At 34.9% G+C, this 26163-nt stretch overlaps 2 protein-coding genes across 14 annotated transcripts in view; one reads left to right on the plus strand and one right to left on the minus strand.

Annotated features, from left to right (window-relative positions):
* Nucleotides 1-20724, plus strand: part of Dop (drop out) — a 101307-nt gene extending 80583 nt beyond the window's left edge. For 2 of the 4 annotated variants that reach the window (XM_064041840.1, XM_064041843.1), the window contains 20 exons: nt 182-299; nt 1420-1544; nt 1965-2067; nt 2402-2559; nt 4755-4841; nt 5470-5630; nt 6470-6654; nt 7149-7275; nt 7735-7861; nt 8342-8443; nt 8974-9045; nt 9510-9635; nt 10067-10164; nt 10688-10846; nt 11821-11934; nt 12654-12902; nt 13354-13529; nt 13874-14301; nt 15237-15383; nt 15963-20724. In XM_064041840.1, the coding sequence (XP_063897910.1) occupies nt 182-299; nt 1420-1544; nt 1965-2067; nt 2402-2559; nt 4755-4841; nt 5470-5630; nt 6470-6654; nt 7149-7275; nt 7735-7861; nt 8342-8443; nt 8974-9045; nt 9510-9635; nt 10067-10164; nt 10688-10846; nt 11821-11934; nt 12654-12902; nt 13354-13529; nt 13874-14301; nt 15237-15383; nt 15963-16106 (3006 nt within the window). In that variant the 3' untranslated portion in view covers nt 16107-20724. The remainder of the gene's footprint in view (nt 1-181; nt 300-1419; nt 1545-1964; nt 2068-2401; nt 2560-4754; nt 4842-5469; nt 5631-6469; nt 6655-7148; nt 7276-7734; nt 7862-8341; nt 8444-8973; nt 9046-9509; nt 9636-10066; nt 10165-10687; nt 10847-11820; nt 11935-12653; nt 12903-13353; nt 13530-13873; nt 14302-15236; nt 15384-15962) is intronic. The other 2 variants (XM_064041841.1, XM_064041842.1) reach the window with 2 other exon arrangements.
* A 226-nt stretch (nt 20725-20950) lies between these two features.
* LOC110372641 (uncharacterized) overlaps nt 20951-26163 on the minus strand; it is a 90182-nt gene continuing 84969 nt past the window's right edge. For all 10 annotated transcript variants that reach the window (XM_021329505.3, XM_021329509.3, XM_021329504.3 and 7 more), the window contains one exon: nt 20951-25332. In XM_021329505.3, coding sequence (XP_021185180.1) covers nt 24917-25332 — 416 coding nt within the window. In that variant the 3' untranslated portion in view covers nt 20951-24916. The remainder of the gene's footprint in view (nt 25333-26163) is intronic.

Here is a 26163-nt window from a genome sequence, read left to right on the forward strand (position 1 = left end):
GTAATGGCATCATCTTGAGGAATCCTGCACTATAATGTCTGAAATCGCCAACACGCCATAAGCGAGGATGGTGATTGACGGTTATTCTTTCTCTGTATGAGAAGAGGCATATTTCCTACAGTGAGTCAGTGAAAAGGCTGATGATATTATGCAGTCAATAATAATAAATAAATAATTCCAGGGTTACGGCAAGCCAGTGGACTGGTGGTCGATGGGCATCATTCTGTACGAGTTCCTGGTCGGCTGTGTGCCTTTCTTCGGAGATACGCCGGAGGAACTGTTCGCACATACTGTCAATGGTGAGTGCGCAAACTTATTTATTTATACATAGATTGAAAATAAGTATGAGATTGTGAGGGAGCTCGTGGATTTTGAAATAATAAAAAACACATAGTCACATGAACTTACATACAACTATATTATATATTTCTTTTACACATTTATATTCTTGTACGCATATCGATCGCGATTGTCATGCACTTTTTCCACACAGCAAACAAATTAGATACTTCATTTTTGAGACTAATGCTAAAGGACGATGGGCGTTTTGGTACCCTGTCCAACAGTGTTGATTCTAGTACCATTGCGTAGGTCTTGGCAAGGCAAAAAATATTTACTATGACGACTAGTCCCAAATCCTTGTCCATTTCGCGTGACATCGACTAATAGAATGCGTAATGTTCATAAATCATCAACATAGATGTAGTTCTTAAATCCAACTGTATTGAATAAAAACTGGTAAAGTAACAAAAAAACAGGAATTTGGCTTTCTTAAAATGTTTGCCTGCCGACTGCTAAAAAAAAAGACTGTGCCAAACCTTTGCAGTTCACGCAGAACTATCTTATGTATTTGATGAAAGTCTTTCAGTATTTACAAGTCAGGAGACGATGTTTACATAGTACATATTACGACTTAATCTTGCTCCTCAAGAGGTGCTGAGATAATTATGAATTTCTTCTTATAAAAAGATGAATAGAAATGTTTTGAACTTTTGTCAAATCAGATGACGATTGTGTTTCCATACGGAATCCGTAGTATGACTCCATAGACTATTACAACCTTTCGATTATATTAGAGTGTATCTCAAACAATGTAAGATGTCTATTAACTGAGTTTAAAATAATTACACTGACTACATATGCCTCTTAATGAATTTGCATATATGGATGACATACTTGTTTCTATGTCGATTCAATTTTTATCGTTACTCGGATCGGACAGCTAATTGAGGCAAGCCCCATAGTTTTTATTATTCTTCACGTAAATACCTATCTAATGATATATCATACGTTACTGTTGGAGCGGGTACCAAATCTCATACAAAGTGCCCATTGTCCTTTTAGTCCTTTTCTAAAATGTTGTTAGTGGTTAGTTAGTTAACATGACAAACAGAAACTTATATATTTATATTTATACAGATGACATCGAATGGCCGTCAGAAGAGGATTTCCCCATAGCAGTGGAGGCTCGTGCCATCATCACGGAGCTGTTGGCGCGGAACCCGCGCGACAGGCTCGGCACTGGCGGGACACATCAAGTTAAGGTAGGCCGCTGTAGTATTCCTTATTTCTTGGTGACCGTTTCAAAAAGGTAGTTCAAGATTAAGGGTGATAATATGGAATTTGCTGGCTAAGCAGTAGAAACTAGGGGAACACATCAAGTTAAGACAGGGCGCACAATGAGACTTCTCGGCGACTCTTAAAAGTTGAGGTCGCCGAAATGAAACTTAGTTCTTGGCGATCCTTTTAAACATTGATTTCGCTGACGATTCAATATTTTTTTATTTATTTACACACACAACGATGACAGGACGTGCCTAATGCGGCAGATAGGTTCTTATCATTTCTAAACTAAAATAAACAAATATGGATGTTAGTGACAGTATCTTTACAAGGGGAGTGTTATAATATAATTTTATATTTAGTTTTATTCTAAATATTAACTGTTTCAATAATTTAAACAGGATCACGTATATTTCTGTGGCCTGGACTGGAATAACCTGCTGAGGAGGAAAGCGGAGTTCATTCCGCAGCTCGACAACGATGAGGATACCAGCTATTTTGACAGTGAGTACAATACTAGTTAAAAATAGTGACTTACTGGCAAGGCAAAAATTGCAAATAGAAGTAGTATTCGTGAAGCTAATGAGCGTTGCTATCCAAATCAAAAATACATTTAAATGGATATTAAATATGATTATTCTCCAACTACACGGGCAAATATCACCATCCTGAATAGAACTCAGTTTTCACATTTCTTTCACCCTGCTGCAATAGTATCGATAATTTTTCAAATCACAGTTCCTGGCAACACTTAACATGAGAATGGTATTAATGAGATCTCTTTTTTAACCAGTTTTAAAAGAAATAATTGCTCAACACTCTCTACTACAATCCCCAGCTCGCTGCGACCGCTACAACCACAGCGAGGTGGACACAGACGAGGCGGCCGAGCCCGCCGAGCCGGCAGAAGACGCCGGTCTTTTCGCCGCCTTCTCCAGCACCTCGCCACAGTGGAGACGACATTATCATCATTCGTGTGTTGAACATGACTCCAGGGTATGTACCATATGTCATATGGGAAATTGTTTAAGCAAAGAGAAGACTACGGTCTACTGGCGGTCTTTTCTCAGCGGTGATGCCATTACTACTACTCACAAAAACGATTCCAAGGTTAGTATGATGTACCACTATGTATGTCTAGTTGTAACTTAAAAGTATTATCAACAAAAATACGCTGGTCTACTGCCAGTCTTATCTTGCGCTACTCGTCAGTGATCACTACAACAAGCTATGTCTTGAACAGGACTCAGAGCCAAAACTTTATACGACATTCGAAATCTAGGAATCAAGAAAAAAAATAAGATTTGACAAAATCATGCTGCCATATGTGGGGGTTTTTTTTGAGAAATATCTTAATTTGCCATCGAAATCAACCAACTCAACTACCCAGGTAAGTCATTTTTGGAGACCCCAGTTATTTTGTCTTCTGGTATTTTACACAAGGAAATGATATTGTAGTTTTTTTTTTAAATACAGCAATTACTATAGTATTTCCACATAGTTCCGATGCATCTGTTGTCCTGTACATCTATACAAGTCTACAAACCCAGGTACCCTAGTATATGCTTTTCCCAATGCCCTAGAACCTTCTAAACTAAACATTTATATTCACTTAGCACCTATTTCTAGTAGTAATCACGTAGTTACTTATAGTTGTAAATAATTATGTTAATTTTGCTTGTATATATATAAACTATTTCTAAGCATATCAGTATTATTAGATATAAGCATTACATATAGCGACTGCCATCTAATATACTGCGTATTTCACTTGTTAGACAATCTGTCCTATATAACTTAAATTTTTAATATAATACTCCCCTTATTCGATTGAGAAAAAACAATAACAGTCCTTGTAAATCTATAAAGTAAGAGTTTCTTATATCAGCAGTATTAATCCACGATTTTTTGCAATCAACATCACTCCCAATTTAGTCGTAATTGTTCGAAAAATATTATTTTTCCAAATTATTTAGGTACTCGTAATTCTAACGTTATATTCTCTATACATTTTATAAAGTTTTTTTTTGTACTCTAAAGGCTACGAAACAGATTGAAAAAATCATTTCACAGTTATGAAATTAACATTATCCCCAATATGTAATGGGCGCTCTATGACCGTTTGTTACCCGAGATACATATGGATAAAATATATCTATCTTATAAGGTACATAGGGTACGCGATGTAGTTTCCACGGGACGCGGGCAAAACCGAGAGAAAAGGTAGTTTGTAATTTTTTCGTTCAGATTCAGTCGCAAATCAAATATTTCCCTTACAATTTAATTCTCAGTATTCTCACACTTGTGTTTTTATTCTAATTTTATTTTTTTATTTTAAGTTGTAATAAAGCGGTCGTCAAACCAAGTGACGATTACGCTATCAAAAATATAAATAGAAGAGGCCTATGTCCAGCTTTGTGGGCAGATCGACCTAACATCACTCTAACTACATATACTATTCGATGTAACGAAACCATAGCGACTTCTAATTCGACGCCAACGCCATCTAGTTAGAAAATCGGAACTAAGTTTTCTTAAAAATTTTTTTTTCAAAAATTTTGTTATTTTTATGTTGGGGGTATGTTAAAATTGATGTGAAAAATATTTCTGGGTGCATAGAATCGTGTAATAATTAGTTACGGCCCATTTAGTTTCGTTTAACTTGATAGGTAAATACGTAAAGAATTTCAATTGAAGTTTATCGTTTTGTTATCGTAAATAAGCGTAGCTTATCACTGGGAAATTCTGTGTTTCTGGACTTTTACGACTGGGCTTCCAGAATTTATGTTACGGGAATAACCAACGTATAAAATTTTACTAGCTTTCGCCAACGGTTTCGCCCGCTTTCCCGTGTAACTATTCCCCGTACTTTGATAAAAAGTAGGCTGTATGTTCTTCTGATGTTAGCGCTATATTACTGCCAAGTTTCATCAAAATTTATTCAGCAATTTTTCCGTAACATCGTAACAAACACTTACGTTTTTACAAAGTTTTGCATTTATAATATTAGTAGGATGATAACCATGACAAAATCGATGTTTAATTACCTAAATTTCTTCGTTTTTTCAAACCAAAATTAACCCCTTTTCTCTACATTTTTCAACTATCAGAAACACATCATCCTTCTCACGTTTTCAGTAGTAAATGTTCGCTTGAAACCTTTTGTTTATTTGCTGATTATTTCTTAACAGAGCACGGATTCGTGGCCGGGTACGCCTGATAGTGCAGGACCGCCCACCACGCCGACTGCGCCGTTGCATCACCATCCTAAATGTCCGGTAAGTGGACGGTTTTAGTATATAAATTATTTTTATTGTATAATTTATAAGATTAATCTGTATGTTTACTTAAGGGTAATGTGTGAAGATAGTTCTCATTGTCAAATAAAGTCACTTTGTTGTGATTGTGTTGTGTTTCGAAAGGAGTTTTTAAAGATAATGTTTAGCCTAATAATGATACATACACAGAGAAGAGAAGATTATTAGTTTTTATGTTTGATTTTGTGTATGTTTTAGAAATGATATGGTTGGATCTTCTTTCTGTGTTTTTTTTGGGTATGCAGGTTCTTTATCACACAAAAAATAGCACTGATCATCTATCGTTTTGGCCATTTTCGTGCAGGTTCGAATGACTCTTCCCACTGTGGGTTAGCAGCATGAGGGAGTGTCAGACTTATACTAGTCACACCATGTAAATTTCTTCTCAAGCCTTTTGTGTACCAGAGCGATTACTCTTTAGAACAATCCCGCAGCCACGGCAGGCTTTGGCCCTGGTAGCCTTCACTGAGGTTGATGACATCATTGGAGAATTGCGAGCCTTTGTAAATTTGTCCTTCAATTTTCAACCTTACTTTAAATAAATTTCTTTTTATCCTTTATCATTGACGACCCTGTCCATCATCTACAGATCCTAGGCAGCACATCAACAGCGGAATCCTCACAGACGGACAGCGACGACGTGTCGCCCGCAGCGCGGCGTCGCGCGGCGCTGCGGCCGCATGCACTTGCGCATCCTCTTGCGCACGCGCCGCTACTGCCGCATGTGCCGTCTGCACTCGTGCCTAGGCTGTAAGTATATAATAAATTATTTTATATGTCTCTAGCAGACCATTGCACTATAGAGTCCAGGATTTTTGGGAGGCGAACGTAGGGAACATGCTGAAGCCCTCTTGAAACAACTTTGATGAAATGGTGACACATAACCGACGATTATTCCTGTATTAGTGCATTTTATATTTAACAAAAACAAATTTTATAAAACTGTTTGTCAATGTTCTGCTCACCTTGAAGTGATAAATTCACTCTACATTTAAGCATTTGTGTAAGAATTTCTCTTAAATATATTAGTAAATAAGTCGTTGGTAATAGCGTCCACGACCGATTTCGGCCACGGCGTCTGTTCTCATGTAAGGAGATCTGCCAATAGCGGAGGACATATTATAGTGCAGGCGCATTTGCTTGGACACAGGTGTACTCTCTATTCCTTCACTCTTATGGCTCGATGGGACGGCAATCCGATACCACCGGAGAGATCACAAGCAGGATTTACGTGGTCTCCGATATCTATATAATATATTAAGTAAAATCTGTCCGACCCGTGAAGGTATTGTTAGTAATATAAAAACAATTGAATTCCTAGGTAGTCAAGAGTTTCTAAATGTGTTTGATTAGCTTATTCCTGTGCTTTCAGTTCGTTTGTTGCAATGTTTGGCACATACTTGTGTTGTGTTATTGTTATTATATATTTACTAAATAGAACCAGTTATCGGTACGTAGCAGTTCTTTGTGATCGAAAGGATTTTTTTCTCAATTCATGTCATTTACTGATATTAAGTAGCAAATCCATTTTACAAAATAATCCATTGTAGTATCTGTAAACATTTGAAAATAAATTCCCTTTCCCACAGTTCGGACATGTCCCGCAAAGACGACACACACAAGAGCGTGAGCCTCGACAAGCCGGATAAGCCGGACAAGCCCGACAAGCCGGAGCGGCCCGAGAGGCCGGATAAGTCGCGGCCTACGGCTATCGTTGCTAAGTCGATGAGGAGATCCGCTAGCACATCCGGATTGTCGCTGGTTATACATCCAGGTACGTTTGAAAATATTCTTTACAAAATATTAATATGTATTAGTTACATATAATTCACTGAACATAGTGAACACATATTTACCTTAATTTTGTCACAACATATTTTTTCAATTTCAGTTTCAAAATCATGTTAGACCTGTTACAGTAAAAAAATATTTGAGAAAATAATATTTATTTTAAAAGAATAAGAAATTGATTTTATTCACTATAGCAAAAAAAACTGTAATGCAACCCTTCTTATTTTAACTTCTGCTTATCTTTAAAAATCGTCACCTTAAGTTCAAGACCAACACCGTGGCACCTGAACTGAGCCTATTATAATCAGGACTCACGTTAGGAGGTAAACCGACATGGATCGCCGTTATAAAAACTGATAAGGAGGACCATAAATGTACTTACCTAGGTGCATCTAGGTTATATTTTAATACTCCAAGATCGCAAAGTCAAATTCAAATTATATATTTGAATATAAACTAATCATAATTTACCCTCAGCAGATGACAGCACACTGAGCATAGGCGCCGGGTCGCCGTGTGCCGGCAACACGTCGTCCACTAACTCTTCGCGAGATTCGTCTCCTTGTCGCGACCCACCCTCACCCTTCGCGTTGCCGAGCCACTCGTGAGTATACTAAACTTGAAAAAAAAAAACACCAACAACAGATATTAAGGAGGATATAATTTGTTTAGGTGTGAAATTTTTTTCTTTATTTTTTTCGCTAACTGGAATAATGTGTTCCTCAGTAATATACCTGAATAAAGCTATGTATGGCTTTTTATATTTTAATATAAAAGAGATTTTCGCTTTTGTCGTGTAAAAAGATAGTGGTGATGCCTTGCATTTAATTTTGCAGTATCTAAAGGCCCAGGTACGATTTATTATCACTACACGACATAATATTTAGGACTTTGTTCCTAAAACGATTGATTCCCAAAGTAAAGTTGCAGAAGAAGTAAGCTTCAAGAACAACCTAGCTTTATAATAAAAAACTAACTGTTGAACGACTGATTAACTAATCGGTTGTTTGGTAAATGTTTCACTTAAGTCAAACTCTCTAATTAACTTTATAATTTTAACCAGGTTGATCCAGTCTTCCAAGCCGCCCATAGTGGTACGTCGCGGCCCCCGCGGCTTCGGCTTCACGATACACACAGTGCGAGTGTACTACGGGGATACAGACTACTATACTATGCATCATTTGGTTTCGGTATGTATTAATACTTGGCTTATAAACTGTTTTGATAAAATGATATGAATTTACGCAACTACATGAAAAAAGAAATGCTTCAATTGATCGAGTAATTTTTGTTATTGTATTTACTTTGAAATTTAGTCGGTTTTTTAATTTTAAAACTGAGTTTCTAAATCATATTGATTGATAGAATGGTGTTCATCAAAATGACTTGATACTAAAACCTTATTTTATTCTCAATAATTTCGAAGTGTTTGCATTTATTCAAAGGAGATAGAATAATAAAAGACGTTTTCTTTCTTTAGACGATGAAATGGAGTGTATATTAATTAAAATACCAGAATCAGAGATTTTATATGTGAAACATTGGTATTTACATCCTAAGTTCCATTTGCATTTGCATCCTAAGTTTATCAAATGTACATTTTGAAGAATAAAAGCATCCTTAATACTTATTTATTAGTTTTATATGAGTATGTTATTGTATATTTACAGGCGGTGAACGAGCAAGGCGCGGCGTGGGCTGCCGGACTGCGAGCCGGCGATCTTATAACCCAGCTCAACGGTGAATCCGTACAGGGATTGTTGCATACACAGGTATATTATACTTATTTTTTACTTATACTTAAATAATATAAATTTACTTCTAATTATGTAAACAAAATGGCCAACGTTATCAGGCAATTCTAGTTGTTTTTATAGTGTGAAAATTTCAGGTGGTCCCAAGGGTACGGAAAATTTAGTTTCTTTACAACTACAATGTATGAACTTTTTTTATATAAAAAGTGTTGTATAAAAAAATATTGTCAAATCGTTATAAATAAGTAACAGAGATTGTCGATAACTCGAAACGAAAAAAAATACTGAACATTGTTGAGTGAGTTTCTGCGTGTGCCTCTAGGCATGAGGATAGTATAGATCTTGCGTGGCATCTTCTTTGGGACCACTATACATAAATTAAGAGTTTATCTAATTTACTTCAATGCTTTTGGCATTGTAACAACCACAGCGATTGCATTTTGGAAAAACTTTTCTAACCTTTTTCGCTTAGTAACAAAAATATACTAAAATATTTTCTGATGTTTTCGTTTTAAACTGATGATTTTAATAATGTTTTGTTTAACCAGGTGTTAAGATTGTTGCTGGCTGCTCCTCACGCTACTCTTCGAGCTACGCCACTGGATCAAACTACCATACAGGTAATATACAATAACATAATGTGCTTATAGCTTTATGACTTAGGCTGGGTTCAAACTTATTAGTTCTTTGCTTTTTTTACTGGAACAAAAGAAATAAATTGAATCCGGGAGGTTAGATTGCAATACAAAATAAACCAAACCGTTAAGAACACCGGTGATAAAGTATCCACCGATAAGAAAGACATTCTCTTTCATTGAGAACAGAAAAGCAAAATAAACTGTCTGGGGCCAGCCTTAACATGTATCAATGATTATTATATTGTCTCATTAAAGCATAGGAAACCCAACTTTATATTAGATGTTGTTGTAAAATTTTACAATACAGCCTAAAGTTCGATAGATTTTAAAAATTATTATGTTAGATGTAACATTAATTTTATTTTGTTGTAACATATACATTGTGGAATGTAAATGAATAATAAATAATAAGAATATAAGTTGAAACATTGTCTTCCTGTCTATAGGCGGGCGGTCGTCGTCGCGCATGGTGTGGGCGTCGCGCCACCGCCCCTCCGCGGCCGCGCCCCAGAAGACGCTGCTCGCTGTTCCGCAGGATATCTACTAAGAGAGCCTCGCAGGAGATGCATCAGGTATGTGCTCATGTATTTTTATAATGGTGTAATTACAGTTAAACAGTGAGACGGTAATAAGGACATTAAGGCCATGTCCACGCAAAAAGGTGGCTTGCTTAATGCCTGTACTCCATTTGAGTAGGATCTATTTGATAATCGACTGCATGTAAAGTCTGCACTACGCAAATAGTAAATGAATTATATGTAAACAAATTTTTAAATTGAATATAGAAATAAATATCTGAAGCCTTCATTAAGACATTTAATTCATCATTTTATGATCTATTAAATCATGAGTTTACTTCTGTCAGAAGAATAAATATGGCGGATTGACATATTTTTTAAATACAATCTTTCAAAACATCAAACATATTCTTTAGATAAAATCTGTCGATTTAAAAATTGACCCTTGTTCCATAATATTAACACATTTATATACTCGTACGCAGATGGTGTCAGGTGGAGAAATAGCAGGAGTATCAGCTACTCCAGCCACCCCGGCGGCAGACAGTCCTCTACATACCACCACTACCACTCACTACCAGCGGTAAGTCACCATTTTCCCTTACCGAGTGGGGTTATACCACGAAGAAAAATAAGGTTAGCGGAAATGCCATATGGCGGGTAGGTTAGATGCCTTCTTCTAAGGCAAATCTAACGGTGGGTCATGATTAAAACGATTTGCTACGATTAAACTAATGAGGCGTTCGGGTAATTGGACATACATATATACGATGTATATCTCAGATGGGCGGAATCCAAAAAAAGGCGTAACCAGTAATATTCGTCGTTCCCCGAACACTCGCATTTTGGCGAGATTATCCATTATGGCATCTCCGCTCGTCATTTGGTTTTCCATGACACTCACGATGTCAGTGCTGTCCAATGTGCCCCGACACCTGCACTTTCCAAGACAAACAGGACAGTTGTGTAGAACTTAGTAATTTTGGATGCTTTGTCTTGCGAATTACTCTCTACAATGTTGTATGATCCTTTAGTTGAACGGGATAATCTCATACTCTCTCACATTGGAATAATTCTGTTCTAAATATAACAATTTTCCCTTGCAGGCCATCATCTCTCCACGGGCTTAAACACAAGTTAGTAGCGGGCGGCGCAGTAGGCACGGCAGGCGAAGTACGTCGGGCTTCACTACAGCATATGCCTCTGTCTCCTCTCGCCAGGACGCCGTCACCCTCGCCGCAGCCACAACCCGCATCACCCACCAGGTAACTGGTATACTGGTTATGTAGGAAAAATAAGCACACACGTCTTATGAGATCCAGTGTCGGCAACAAGGAAAAAAAGTAGCCTAATTGTTTTTTCTTAGGGTGTAGACTGTGTGCTTTCCAAATTTGATTTAAATCGGTTCAGTTATTTCTGAAATAGGTTTAAAAAATAAATCTGAAACGGGAAAAATTATACCTGCAAAACCGTTCAGTGAAGTGATTCTCTTCTTATCTAAAAGTTGGGGCGTTTTAAACAATGACTCAAGAAAATTAACTATTTCCTGCGACAGACATATTATGTTAATGGCGTTATGCCATAATTAAAAAATATCATTGGGTAAAACCATAGTCACTATGACCATATCATCTGGAAACGCTTTCTCATGGGAAATATATGTGTTCGTCTTGTGTATGTCTATCTGTGTCTTAACGTGTAATTCTATGCGCATGAGTGACTAATACAATACACTTCAGTCATTTATCAACAGTTTTTCTAACAAATCAACTTGACACTTTTTATGCCATAGTTCGGATATTGTGAAACGAGGTTTATATTTTTTTATCATCAAGTTCCAAGCTTTTGTTAACATTTCTTAAAAAAAAATATATTATTGCGAAGTTAGGGACAATAAATTAAAAGCTGGTTAGCGGATTTCAATTATTGTATTTGATACAATATAATTTACATTTAAATCCGTCATTTAAGGTACTATGTATTTGCTACAAAAAGTGAAGTTTACTTCATAAAACCAATTTTCTTTGACGCAATGAAATAATTATGTACAATAGTTCAATGAACTGAATGAACTATTAATAATTATACTTTACCTGGAAACTTTTCCGAGGAAACTCCTAAATGACCGATGAGATGCTTTTTTTTTTGGGAATTTAGGCCTTTAATAAACAACCATTTCGTTACACAATAACCTATATATAAACACACATCATTCATCATCCCACGTTCCCCCGCGTAGTCGTTGCGAGGCGCGCAGCCCGTCTCCGCTGGCGGTGCGCGAGTGCGGGCGCCGCGCCTGGCCGCGCCGCGACCCCGCCTCGCCGCTGCTCAGACGAGCTCTGTCGCCTGACAGGTATGATACGTACATTTGTACTAAAAACCAATTATACGTAGCTATTTGTTGTATGTAGTTATTGTTTTCTAAAAATTTGAAATTGTCAAAACAATAGGGAAAAATTTGACAAAATTCAGCATATACTGTAAATGCCTTATTATAGTTGACTGTATCTACGAAAACTTGCTTATAAATGTGATTTGTTGATAGTATGCTAAATGCATCTGTAGATTAAAGGCCATTTTCAGCAACAATAAAAACGGTTTGCTTCGAAAATTGTATGTGTAAACAATTGTTTTAAGAAAACTCGTATTTAGTGTTGTCAGTGAACTTGGACCTTAATGTTGTAGAAAAAATCGCCAGGCAAAACTTACCTTTGATGCCTGGATGGTAGTGTTTACTAGGCTTTTACCGTCTGTTGGTTAAATTGTCTTATTAACTGCCGTGCACGAGGTCTTTTATTATAATTCAATTTTAATTGGGCATAATATTTTGTTATTTAATTCATATATTACGTTCAATGTGTTCATTTTTATGTGCTTCAAACATTTTGTGTTTAACGCATGCTATTTCATTTTCGTATCATGTCAGTTTCATTATTATTTTTGCGTCAAAATTTTAAGTTATTTTTTAACCTCCTCGGAGGTAATTTTTGTGTATCTAGTGCATGCTAAAGTTTATGTTCTACAGTAGGAATATATCCCCACATTTCTTTATCATACTCCTAACCATTACAGACTACATCCCCGCTCAGCGGAATCAAAATGCTCAATCTCGCCCCTCTGCTGTGGTGGCGCTAGCGTCGCCACCACCGGAGCCGGCGCCACCGGAGCCCGACGCGGCGTGGTGTGGCGAGCCGCCGCCCCCGCCCCGCCGTCACCCACGCCTCCGCCCCCGGACAAGGGGGATGATGCGTCCGCGCCATTGCCCAGGATAGCTGAGGAGAAGGACTCGCCTACACATCATGCTAGGAACTTGCCTAATAGGTACGTGTTTTATTCGAAGTCCAAAGTTTTTATTTGAAGTCTAAGGTTTTAATGAAAGTCAAGAGAATTGCACGGGTTCCAAAGAGTAAGTCACATGAGAAAAGACCGGCAAGAAACTCCTTGGACACGCTTTTGAAATTAATTTGTCAAATAAATCAACAGCTTTTAGTTGCCAAGTTTAGGATTCAAAATTAGTAATTTGTGATTAAACTGGAAATATCCAACAATACATAGTGATAGGTAAACAGCACTCGAGGTTTTAAGAAGATTAAATGAAATGAACAAAATATTTCCTTTTCAACTCTTTTTTTGGGCCGATCTAGAAAACCATGCTTAATCCTACATTAAAGTGCCTTTTAAAGTATATTTTAGAGCTTCAACTTTAATTCATAACAGCAACTTTAAATAACCAACTGAAAACCAACTTCTAACAAACCAACTCATCCCCTAGGACGCCAGCCAAGCAATCCACCCCCAGTATCTTCACATCATCCCCTAAGACGAGCCTGGATAAATCCGCATTCGATACATCGGCATCTTTCGCATCACTATCGTTATCCGATGAGTCGTTTATCGATACTTCTGTCGATCTGTCGAATCTGGACACCTCTAGAGAAGGCTTTTTGGGTAAGTCAGGCTTTTTGTAATTTTAGTATAGTTTAGTAGTGGCAGTGAAGTAAGTAATAATGCATAGAAATATCCCCACTCACAGACTTCATTGAAACTAGTGTCACCATTTGATAGATAATATCTTTTTATTATGGCGCTTTATTAAAAAAAAAATATGAGGTTTCGGATCTATACGACATGTAACTTATACTTCATAATTGAAAACCCAGGAAAAAGGTCAAAAAATTAAAATCCATTCGCCTTTTTTGTACTGCTAGAATGCAAAAAGGGGAACATTTATTTTCAAAAAGCTATGTCTTTACATTACAGTGAATAATACTAATAGCATTATTTGTACATAGATGACAGCCGAGCCAGCACAGAATCCAGCATACTCATCGAGGAAAAGACCAAGAAACCCCCACCACCACAAGAACCGACCCCACCAGTTGAAGTCCAAACGAAAGCCCGAAAGAAGTCGGACTCAAGCCTCAAAGATGAAGACTTGAAGTCGAAAGAGAAACAGAAGTTCAAGCAAGACAAACCAGAGTTAAAGAAGCAAGAATCTTTAGCAAGAATGGAGGAGAATAAAGAATATTCTGCTGTAGTGAAAGAAGAAAAGGTAAAAGATAAAGTGATGGAAAGAACGGGGTCTATCAAGAAGGTCGAGAAGCAAGAAAAAGATAAGAAATTGGAAAAGGAGAAAAAACAAGAGAAGGCAGAAGCTAAGAGGAGTGAATCTGTTAAGAGGATCGAGTTGAAGAAGCAGGAGTCTGTTGACATGATTAAGGTAGCTATAGCTTTTAATATATTCTAAGTTGGGTATAATTGCTGGCCGGCTGAGCCGGCCAGCAAGCCGAAGCTGCGGTGGTGAGCGTGAAAACCATCTGCGACGATAAGCTCGCATGGGACCGCCGGAGCCCCGCAGCGCCGGAGCCGTGACAGAAGCCATGCTTGCTGCATGTTGCGTGCTTACATTTTAAACGCACTGAGCTACACACAAATTCATATAACAATAAATAAGCGACGTACGTTCGGGAACCCCAGTATATTAATTGGTATTTGGGAAATATTCCAGCGATCGTTAGCTTTTTTAGTCTAACAAAAATGACCAAATTAGGTGTCATGGTATTACATAATTGGTTACATCTAAGTAGTGACAATATATAATATTTGGTCTAAGGTGTATTTTAAAGGCGTCCATATATTTTTTTAGTAGTCAATAATACGAAAAAATGGTTTTATGTAATAATATTTTTGGAAACGTTATTTGGTGACCATTTATCCATTTTGGTAATCGTTTAGAATTTTTTTGGTAGTAAAATAGGTACTTTTTTGGGTGGTGTTTAAACACAAGCCTTATAAGTTTGATCGCTATGTGTGTCTCTCTGTGGCACCGCAGCTTTTAAACAGTTGAACCTTTTTGGATGCTGTTTTTTATGCCTTAAGCTAAGATTTGGAATCTGCTTCTATATTTAACCATTTATCACTGCACATTTTATCTTTGACTTTTAGCAATTAAAGTAAATTCTGATATTTTAGTCGTTGATGACGTAGGGCAACATTTTTGGCTGAAACCGGGAACTACCCTCTCTGTCAAAAACTAATCGCCACCTCTATGTCAAAATCTATGCCACTAACGCAGTTGGCAAACTATATTTCACCCAAAAAAACATTCAACCAAGTCTTAAAATGTCTTAACTTTCTTCTCATTTTCTTCCGCAGTCACCAGAGCCGCTAGAATCTGAAAGCCGCAGCAAGAACAGCATGGTGAGCAAGCTACTCGGCGTGATGGGACGCAAGGGCACCCGCGACAGAGATGATGATGACCACAAACCTAGTAAGAAGGCTGATAAGCATGCTAAGAAGAAGGTTAGTTTGATTATGTGACTAGCATTTTCATAATTATCATTAGATTTTATTTTATCAATGTACAGGGCTGTTCGCATACAGAGAAGGTATGAGCGTTAATTACCACGCTTGAGAACTCAAAGACCAGGTTTACTCAAAATGTTTTCCTACACATATACTCAATCACTGATGTCCAAGATACACTTATGGTGAATTTAAGAATTTCTTTCCGTTGATTAGAGATTTAATTTTGACATAAGCTTCATTTAGTCATGTGTTAGCTAGGTAGGACAAGAACGTTACATGTACTTGTTTGACATGGAATTGAACCCACACATTTGTGCTTGAGAAGTGCTTTAACCATTCAGCCACCATGACTTACATATTCTTTTACATAACCATAATCTACGAACATATCACCCATTTTGAATAGCATGTACTTAAACGACAACATACACGTCAGTATTATAAAAACATCTGTTTACGATGAATTTTTACGTTCAATTTTCAAAGTAAACATATATTACGAAAATAAGTGGTCTTGTATTATGTAATCGAAGAAAATGTGTCTAAGTTTCACTTATTTAAAAATACTTTCAGAGTGGCAGCCTCCCCCCTCAACCACAGCAACCACCAAAACCGGAACCAACTCCTCAAGAAAAACCCTCAGAAAAAGAGACAGACGACAAGAGAAACAAGAAAACCCGCGGCCGAGCGTCTAGCTCATCATCCGGAGAAAAGTAAGACAGACATACGCAGTTTGTACAAGTGCGAGTGAGATGGACATAGTTATCGCAGTTTCGTCTTTTTGAAAGTGTAAAAGAGAAGTACTTTTGTGTGAGTGAGAAGTTAGTTTGTTCGAGCACTAGACTTATGTGGACCTAAGAAGTGCAAGTGGGATAGACTTTCGCTGTCAAATTCTAAGCTTAGTCATGAAGTTAAGTAATATAGTGAGGTCGCGATTTAGATGGGTGGGGGTTAGGTCAACTATCGTATTTTTAGAATGTGGTTAGCTTTGCTTGATTGTAAATACAGGATGTGTATATTAAGAACTTTTGGAAAAGACGTAAATCTGTCTATTGCCTTGGTTTTTTCTTCGAAATTAACTTTCTTGTGCCTTTACTGTACGTAAAAGGAACTATTTAAAATTTTCTTCGATTAAGGCATTATTAATCTATTTGATCTCATTGAAATCAAGCGGCAATAGTCCGTATTTATGTCCATACATTGTAAAAACACAAGTTTTTTTCTCAAACATCCTGTATACTAAGTTATCATCACGACTGCTTATAAAGGGGGTGTAAGCAGCACTCAAGCTCGCGAGACAAGTAGTGAGACGTAGGTTAAATATATAAAACGGTAATGTGTCTACTAAATGTTTTACTATTGTTCGTGTAAGCTGGTTTGAGGGTAGATCGACATTTTTCTCAGACTGTGTACATAGTAGGTAAAAACAGGCAGAGATTCAGACATTTTTTCAGACTATTTTTAATTCAAAATAGACTAATGATTATGATTTTAGCATCAAACTTTTCCATAGTGTATTTTTCTACTACTACTCTGACCAATTTTTTAATAAATATGAAAATAAGTGTTCTGCATCTTAATTTTGGAAATACAAATTCATTCTCTTCGAATCTGTCTTTAATAAGGGTGTGGTTTCTCTGCCTATTAAACGTAATTATTCTAGTATATAAAATAAAGTTTTGGATTATGTCGAGCTATCAAAATATACTTATGAAGATTTAATAATATTTCAGAGATCTATAAAAAAATAACCTAAAAAGCCAGCCAAAAATCTAGCTAAAATTTATTTAAATTTTAATTAAAGTATTAGATAAATGCTTTAAGAAACTATTGGACTGCTTTTTAGGTGTCAAAATACAGTATAAGATTTGATTTCTGCAAATTATGACTTTACCAGTAGGTTTGGGAAAAAATTTAGAAGAACCTTTTTGAACTTAAAAAATATATCTTCTATTTAAAGTATTTTGCTTATACGATACTAAAACTTCGAAGTATTATTAAAATTTCATAAGCGAATCAAACCGGCGTTCGGTGTTGTGATTGATAAAAATACTAAATAAAATAAAAACTATTTGTTAAATGAGTAAGCTTTCTTTAGACTGTTCATAGCGTTTAAATAGATAGTTGATTGTATGGACTTTAGATTGTCAGTCGTGTTAGCCGCTTTGGGGGTCCCTTATTATGTAAATTTTATCTTTTGCAAAACATTTTAAACAGACATCAATTGATTGCTTTTATTCTAAATTATGAAATCAGGCATGTTGGAAAAAATATGTATGTGGGCGACGGTTGGACCCAGTCAATGAGTCAACATCTCCTGAAATTGCTCCGTGGAGGGACGGAATCCGAGTCGAGTATCCAAAGCCCCGATTAACTGTCACGCGGAAATTAACGCTGCATATTTTTCCAATCATTTTAGGCTTTTATTCTATTCCATGAAATGCCCTCTTTTTTTTAAAGCAAAATAAATGATTTTAAACGTCAATTTTCACACTTCTCTTCTCTATTCAAGATGGCGCCCTCCAAAGTGTTGCCAGCACGATGTTTAGCCGCGATTAATTTTTTTATGTCGCTTTTCAGTATTACAAAGTAGAGGCGTTGATAAAAATTACAAAAAAAAAGAAAGTTTTATTTTAACTTTTATTTTTAAATAAATTAATACTATTTTTAAAAAGTTTGTTCGCGCACTGATGTAATTGTCATTTGTCTTGTGTAAGTTTTTAATTAAATCTCATTTTTTAGTTTTAGTTTTTAGCTTTTAGTGTTGTATTTTTTTAGGCTTTAGTTTTGTCCTGTTCGATGGTTTGATACTTGACGCTTTTCTGTATATAGTCTTTACTTTCCGAATTACTGGAGATTGGCCACAAAAGTTTTATTAATAATAATTGATTTTTGAAAGCATTCTATTTGGCAATGAAACCATTTAATGACAACTCAATGATTTATCCAATATTTTAATAATTTAACTTAATCATGAATTAAAAATTACAAAATATATATTTGTTTTGTCAGTATTTCTGTAAAACTCTTTTATAAGCGATATATGTATATAGTGTCAGTCTTATCGGAACAGGACATTGTGACGTATGTGATATATTTTATAAAAACTATTAATTTCTTTCAGCGTCTCTTGTAATGCAATATTTTTTTTATTACCGTTTTTAGTTTTGTAGTTCACGTTTTTTGTTGTGTACATAAATTGATAGAAAGATTTTTTTAACCAACATATTTTTTTAAATACTTTCGAGAGAGTTTTTTACTCTCTATATTGTTTATGAACATAGTGGTCCATCGCATTGCTTAAATTAGTTAACATTCAAGCATTTGTACTCTTGATTATTGTATTGTAATGCATATCTATAAAAAACTCTTTTATTAATTTTTGTACACACCAAAATACTGTCATGTTTTTTTTTTGCGTTTTTCTACTAATTTGTGTTTATAATACCTGGCATTATTATTTCATTAACATTTTCAGTTACACCTAAATAACTCATTAACGAATTTATAACTATCTACCCTGTTGAGGGGTTAATTTCAAAGTTAGTCAACATTCCATTAAGTTAATATCTGTGCCATACAAGCCTCTTATTTAACATCATTGTTTTAGGCAGATTGTAACTTTAAACAGATGTTTAATTAATTGCCAAAAACTATTATGAATTGTATACGAAAGTTTTTTTTAATATAAACTACCAAAATCATGAAGTAACGTAAATTCCTCAGATTTAGAGAATACACTGCAGAATTTTAGTTGGCCGACAACTTTCTCGGGCTCATAAATCAGTATGGAAATGAATGGTAGAAAGCACACAACAACTATAAGATATTTGGCCGATATCAGACCGACTTTCTTGTCGTCCCACTGTTTAATTTGCAGTGTGTTGGTACTCTTACTGTTAAAGTTACAATCTGTCTAAAACATAAATGACAATTAATTACAAATACTTACGAACCATTTTCATTGAGGTCTTAATAACTGTCTTCCTGATTGAAATGTTACGTTGAAAGTTTTAATTCTGTTGTCAAAGTAATGAGATCATTCATTTATTTATAATATTAATAATGTTTACAACTTGCTTAGAAAAGCAAAAGCGCTTTGCAAAGATACAAATTCGACTTAAGATAATTTAAAGCAAATGTGAAGCTAATAATTTTAAAATTTACAAATTGTATTAAAATTCTTTTTAACGATAAAATTAAAACATTCCGTCAAAATGTAATCGCGATTTGAGATAAATTGTTTCTGTTTTTTAATAATGTTTTGATTGTAAATATATAATTTAATGAATTAATGTCTATGGATGGACTACTTGTCTATGTCTTGTACGTTTGCAAGAACGAATAAGTGCTCCATCCATGTTTCATGTCAGAATTACAGTTTATGGATAAAACAACGAAAATCCTAGGCTTTTTTTTAAATAAATTGGTGTTAGTTTATAGCTTTTTAAATAAAATACAAAGTACACTGAAATGACTGCAAAAATAGAAAAGATTTATACATAGTTTTCTTTGTCTAAGTGTGCGCTTCAACTATAAACTAATGTCAGAAAATGTATTATTAGTTCTGATTGAAACTAGCCTTTTATCAATTTTTAACAAATCAATATTGATAATAAGGACAAAGTTGTAAGTAAGATCGTTGTAAAAATGCTTTTGGACTTCACCTGAGACGAATTTTGTTATAAAATATTGTTTGTAATACTCATCGGTTAATTATTTGTAAATTAAAAACTAAACTTAGTTTTTTTTTGCATGGTAACACAGGGTGGAAATACGATTACCCATAAAACGTTAATTTCGCGCGCTATGAGCAATTAATTATTGTGGCAACTATTTTTTTAAATGGAGACCAAAATGTAACAATGAATTTTTTGTAGATTCTTGTGCATATTGTATGTATGTATAAATTGCTTTCGGGACCACGAATTTGAAAAGTATATTGTTTGATTAAATCATTATTTCGTAATTAGTTGTATGAAAGCAATCTACATTGTTACTTTGGAATTGAGCATGCTTTATGAGCAGCTTTGCTCTGTACGAGCAGATGTAGCGAGCATGTTCACAAGGGCCGGCGCACATGATCGACCAGTCGCTCGTGTGACGCCGCCGTTAGTATAAGTTCACATTTTAATCTTCATGTAATGTGTAGTCTGCCATACAAAATAAATTGTACTTCAGTAATTAGTTTAAATTTAAACTAGCGTATAAAATGTTAAATGTGATTTATAAATAAACGAGAAATATGTTTAGCGAGGAAATATTTTCTCTAGTGTAACGATATGTGTATGAATTGAACGGATACTGAAATAAAGTCATGAATTAACTGTTCTTATATACTGTTTTTTTTATAGTTCATCCCCGTATAATCGTTATAATCTCAGATCTCTCCCTGCGTATGTATAAGCTAGTTGATCAAATGGTTATTTAGACTTATCTCTGTAGACAGGGGAACCCATTTTTGATTGGGTGTCAAAAATATGCTATATACTTATTATAAATATATAATATTTGCTTTTCCCCGTTATGTAAACTGGCAAGAGATAAATAAAACGAAAAAAACATTTTCAAATTTTTATTTAGGTGTCCATTTTGATGTTAACAACTGAAAATTAACACACGCTATTATAAACCCGTAGCAAAGCTAAAAATTTTGTAATCATTATCTGCTATTGAGGGAGTATTAACTATATCCTTACTGGGCAGGGCTTCATACATACACCATTGAGAAAATAAAACATTTTGTGCGAAAACAATACACGTTTATAGGAACTTACAGAAAAACTGATCTACAATTGGTACCCAACTGGGACCATAAAATTAGGTAGGTAGTAAATAGGTAGGTATTTAATAACAAAATCAATCAGGTTGATACAGGGCAATATTAAATATACTTATGGTAGTACATACATTTCTAGATTAGTATTTGATGGTATATCCTTTATGTCAAGTCAGGCACTTTGAAAATATCTGGGGTTCAAGTGTGAAGAAACTTGTCGTTTTTTTAAGCTGGCCTAGCCTGATTAAGGATTTCAAAAAAAATATTTACTTCATAGTTGTACAAGTACTTTGTGCAAGTACTCATACATTAATTTGCAGTAGGCTTATACACAGGGAGAATTTGCTGTGAAGAAATTTTATAAATAGAAGACAAGTTTCTTTTAGATACTTATGTGGTAGATTTAATGTTATTTTCAAAATGCTTAACTACACATTTAGGAGCAAAAAGCTTTAAAAAATAATGACATTTTGTTTGAACAAACTATTAATATATCATGGAAGGATGCAAGAATGGACTTCGATAGGAACTAAATTAAAAATACGTTTTTTTATTATTTTTATATCATTCTACACAATTGAGTACATTTCTTACAAAACAATTTTCACAATAATTCCTATATTCCATACAAATCAATACATTTTGCATGAGTTTTCAAATCAATGGGCATTTCCTTTCATGGTGTTTAGCATACTTTGCCATACCTTTTTCTTAGAGTATTTTTTCTAATCTTTTTATTATTTATGCTTGAACTAAGTGTAAGCTTAGGATTTCTGTTTTCGAAATAATTTTATAGGTAATCAAACACTATTAAAGGTTCTTGTTTCTTGTTGTTTTTTCATACAGACAACTTCACTTTTTAAGTGGGCAAGAGTTTAGTATTTTGGTTTATTCATAAGACTTACACTCATTTCAAGTAACATCTATCAATAAATAAGTTAACTGAAAACATTCACAAGAAAATCTCTAAAAACAAACAACAGTTACCCTGTCTCTACAGAATTTCACAGAAACAGCAATAAATTAAATCTTTATTTAATAAATCAATCTTTAAAAAATCTAATAAATTAATATAACAAACATAACAAATGTTGTTGTAAAATTAATTAAATAGGTATTGAACCTATATTACACTTTTGAGTAAATAATTTCATTAGTTAAGTTTTTGTATCCCGGCTGGGCGCAGTGAGGAATAAATAATAATTAAAAAATCATATTATTTGAACAGTAGAAAATAAAAAAGACTTAGATAAAATGTTCAAAGTTTTGAAACAAGCACAAGAAAAAAAAGCAGAAATGTTAATTAATAATTAATTGATGATAAAAATTAATACCCTATTTCATTACTATTATTTTATCACTAGAATTATAATGCCAGGAACTTCCATATTAATGATTCCATTTGAAAAATTGAAATCAATATTTAGGTTTTTATGCCGTTTAGTAAAAGTTTTGGTCAATTTGAAAACTTTCTAAGAATGCAAGCCAATCTGTAATTATGTGACTTCTCACTGTCAATATCATATTTTTAATGTAAAAATAGTTACGACAGGACATGAAGTCATACAATTGGAATTTATTCTTTATATAAAACCTCATAACATAGGCTCCTAATGAAATATTACAAACTTACTGAAATGAAAAGTTCCTAAGTCTATTTCACAGAATTGAAAATCAACTTCATTTATAAAGTGTAATATAGGTTGAAACAGAAATAAAAATCTAAAACTCAGACCGACCAAAACACTTATCCCTGACTCTTTTAATGATATTATCGTCTGGTGTCAATTTCCAGTCTAACGGTTTGAGGTCAGTTTCCTCAACATCTTGGGATTGGGACTCAAACAAGTCTCTGGAATGATGGCGAGGCCTCTCAGGCCTAAACGGCCGTTTCAGCTTATCATCTTGTCTCATTTCATGTTTTTCTATCATTTCTCTTCGCGGCTTTGGAGTTTTCCACACAGGCTCCTCCCCAGTACGTTTTACCATCATATTTGGGGGCGAGAAATAAGAAAAGAACGGACTAGATGTTTTCGGCTCCTGTTTCTCTTCGTCAAGGAATGAAAACGTGTAGTCCGCGTCATAAACTTGTTCGCGTACGTACGACGCGATCAGACGACGATTGACAGAGTTTTCTATTTTACGCTGCGGTTCTACCAGCTTTGTCTGCGATTTCTTTATGAACATAACAAAATCGTAATACCTTTCGACATTTTCGGCGCATTTGTAGCATATTGTGTTCAGGACATCTGTCTCTTCAATAACAATTTTTAGGCAAACTAGGATTTTGTCTACCATGTTCGTTCTTCGACCGTAATTGCTATACAGAGACACGTTGAATTCAGTCTCCGTGAGACACAAACGACAGGATTTTCGTGATATTTCCATTTCTTTGAGTTTTTTTGTGTTAAAATACTGCTAGCGTATTATTTTGTTTTGTTTACTAGTTTGGTTTCCCGCCAAAACGATTTGACATGTATGACAAGCTATGTGATTGGCTGGCTAAAGTTGAGATGCGTTCAGAATATATTATTTCCAAAACAGTTTCGATAACTAAAATTAATTTTCGCCAATAAACACTACATGGACGGCTTTCAATTATGTTATGTATACTTTTGCCTTTGTTTATTGTATTTAATTAAGAAGTTTTATTAATTGCATTTCTTCTAAGAAATGAATTAACTGTAGTGTACTTGACAAAAATATAAAGTTTTATTGGCGATGCAAAGATTACGCGCACGCCTCTAGTGGCGACATTAAGAAGCTGTCTAAGAACGACACTGACAGCCTTTTCTATACAATTTATGTCACGCTGTCACTTTTTTCTTTTTAATTTGACGCGCGGTATTTTGACACAAAATGTACGAATATCTGTCAAAGTGTCGTTCTTAGACTGCTTCACAATTTTGACACTAGAGGCGCTAGTTAGAATCTTTGCATCGCCAATTGATATGAACGATGATTTTCCGTAGAACGCAATATTGCTAACATAAAACGATTTAAATTGGAATGTTAAATTAAAATAATGTAATACAGATTGGGGCAAAGCTTCGCATGTTAAGCAAAAAACAAATAATATAATAAATAATCTCAGGTCATATGTACTAATGTTTAACGTTAATTAATATTTACCTACATTTTAACAATTTCATTAAAATACATCAAGTAAAACAGGACAGCAATCGGAAAGAAATAGTGTACCGAGTTAAGTTTCAACAAGATTACTTTGGGTCTTATCCTATAAGTATTTAGATCGAAAATCTGTCATACGTCGTTATAAATATAATAAATTAATTAAATAATCTTTGATAATAAATAAATACAATAATTAATAACTAGTCGTCATCGTTACTACTATCACAAGCCACCACACTCCTATTATATAGACAGTGATTGTATGTTAATACATATCAAATTATAGTAAATACATATTATTACAGTCGTCGTTATAAAGCGAAGCTTTTTTTCATATTTTTATTCCGTTTTTAAACATTGCGTTTAATTTTTCCCTACTTTTATTGATTTTCAACTTTTCAAACTGAAAACTGTGGCTGTAGGAGTCAAAATTATCTAGCTAAGATCGTTTAGTTAAAGCTTTTAATTGTTTAAAATTCATTTGTATCATTACAGTTATTGATTGGATCGTAAGTCATCGTAATAATTTGATGTGATACAAATAAATGTTAAAAGGTATTGTGTTTCATTCAGCCACATTTGACAGTGAAAAGTGAATCTAACTTCGCAACAACTAAACGTTGTCTTCTTCCTTCTTGCCCCAGAACTTATCGAACCTCGTGCGGGCTCGGTCTAGTATCTCCGAGGCGGTCAGACCACCAGTCGGAGCATCATTCACCACATTCGTATCAACCACTCCAGGAGCGATCTGAGTGGCTTCAGTAGACTTTTTGATTAATTCCTTCTCCTTCAACGGTTCTTGAGTTGGAGTTTCAGGGGTTATGTCATTGCTATTGACCCCATTGACCCCGTTCACGCCGTTAATTCCGTTGACCTTGTTCATGTCGAGGGCTTTGGTCTCGTCGATGGGGGTCAGACTGATGGGAGTCGTTGGGGTCTTGTCAGTGCGCTTGCTGAGGCTGGTGGGTGATTCGCTTTTTTTCAGCGAACGAATTGGAGACATTTGCTGGTGATGGATTGGAGCGATTTCTGCAACAGTTTTGGGTTATTTTAGTTTTTTTGTTCTTGTGTCTAAGATTTTTGGGAGTTGCAAAAGTGTTTTTTGATTTTTTTAAGATGTTTTGGAATGTATTAGTAAAATTTTGTTAGTTGTTATTACTATTGTTTTACACTTTGGAACTCCCATTTTACACCAATTAAGCACATACAAGTTATCTTTCATTGCCCTTTTCCCCAATATTTGTTAGTTAAGTTGCGTATTTTTTTTAATGGCGAAAATTTCAAGAAGGTTTCTATTTAGTCTTGTTAGTAAAGGATTATGAAAGATGTACAGGTTGAGATGTCTCCTAGCCTGTTATTGTAGGGTGCTCAACTTTTACTTCCAGCATCTATATCTTTTACTCACCTACGTTTCCTTAAAGGACAGCAATGTTACCTAGTTACTTAGGCGTCAGGAAATAATATCCTCGACTGTGAATGCAGTCTGTTACTGTCTTTACTTCACTTATACATGCTACCTTCTATTTGAGTACCCTAACAAGAGTTCATGCTAACTGCTTCTAACTTTGAAACGCTAATAAATAGCTCGACTATCTGTAGAAGAAGACATGCAAACTATTCTTTTGATTAAAAGATCACCATAAAATATGCAATAACGGTTAATGCTTTAGAATATACATAATTATAAAATATATAAGACCTACGTTTCCTAGATAACTAGCTTAACGTTGTAACTGACAATAGGCCACATGAGTCTAACGGACTACTCTGATGGATGAAGCAGACACCGAGGGTCCCACAGGAGAGGACAGGCAGCATGCAAAAGTGGACGATTATAATGATATGGGAAACAATAAGAAT

Source organism: Helicoverpa armigera, chromosome 26 (assembly GCF_030705265.1).
Source record: "Helicoverpa armigera isolate CAAS_96S chromosome 26, ASM3070526v1, whole genome shotgun sequence".
Taxonomy (NCBI): domain Eukaryota; kingdom Metazoa; phylum Arthropoda; class Insecta; order Lepidoptera; family Noctuidae; genus Helicoverpa; species Helicoverpa armigera.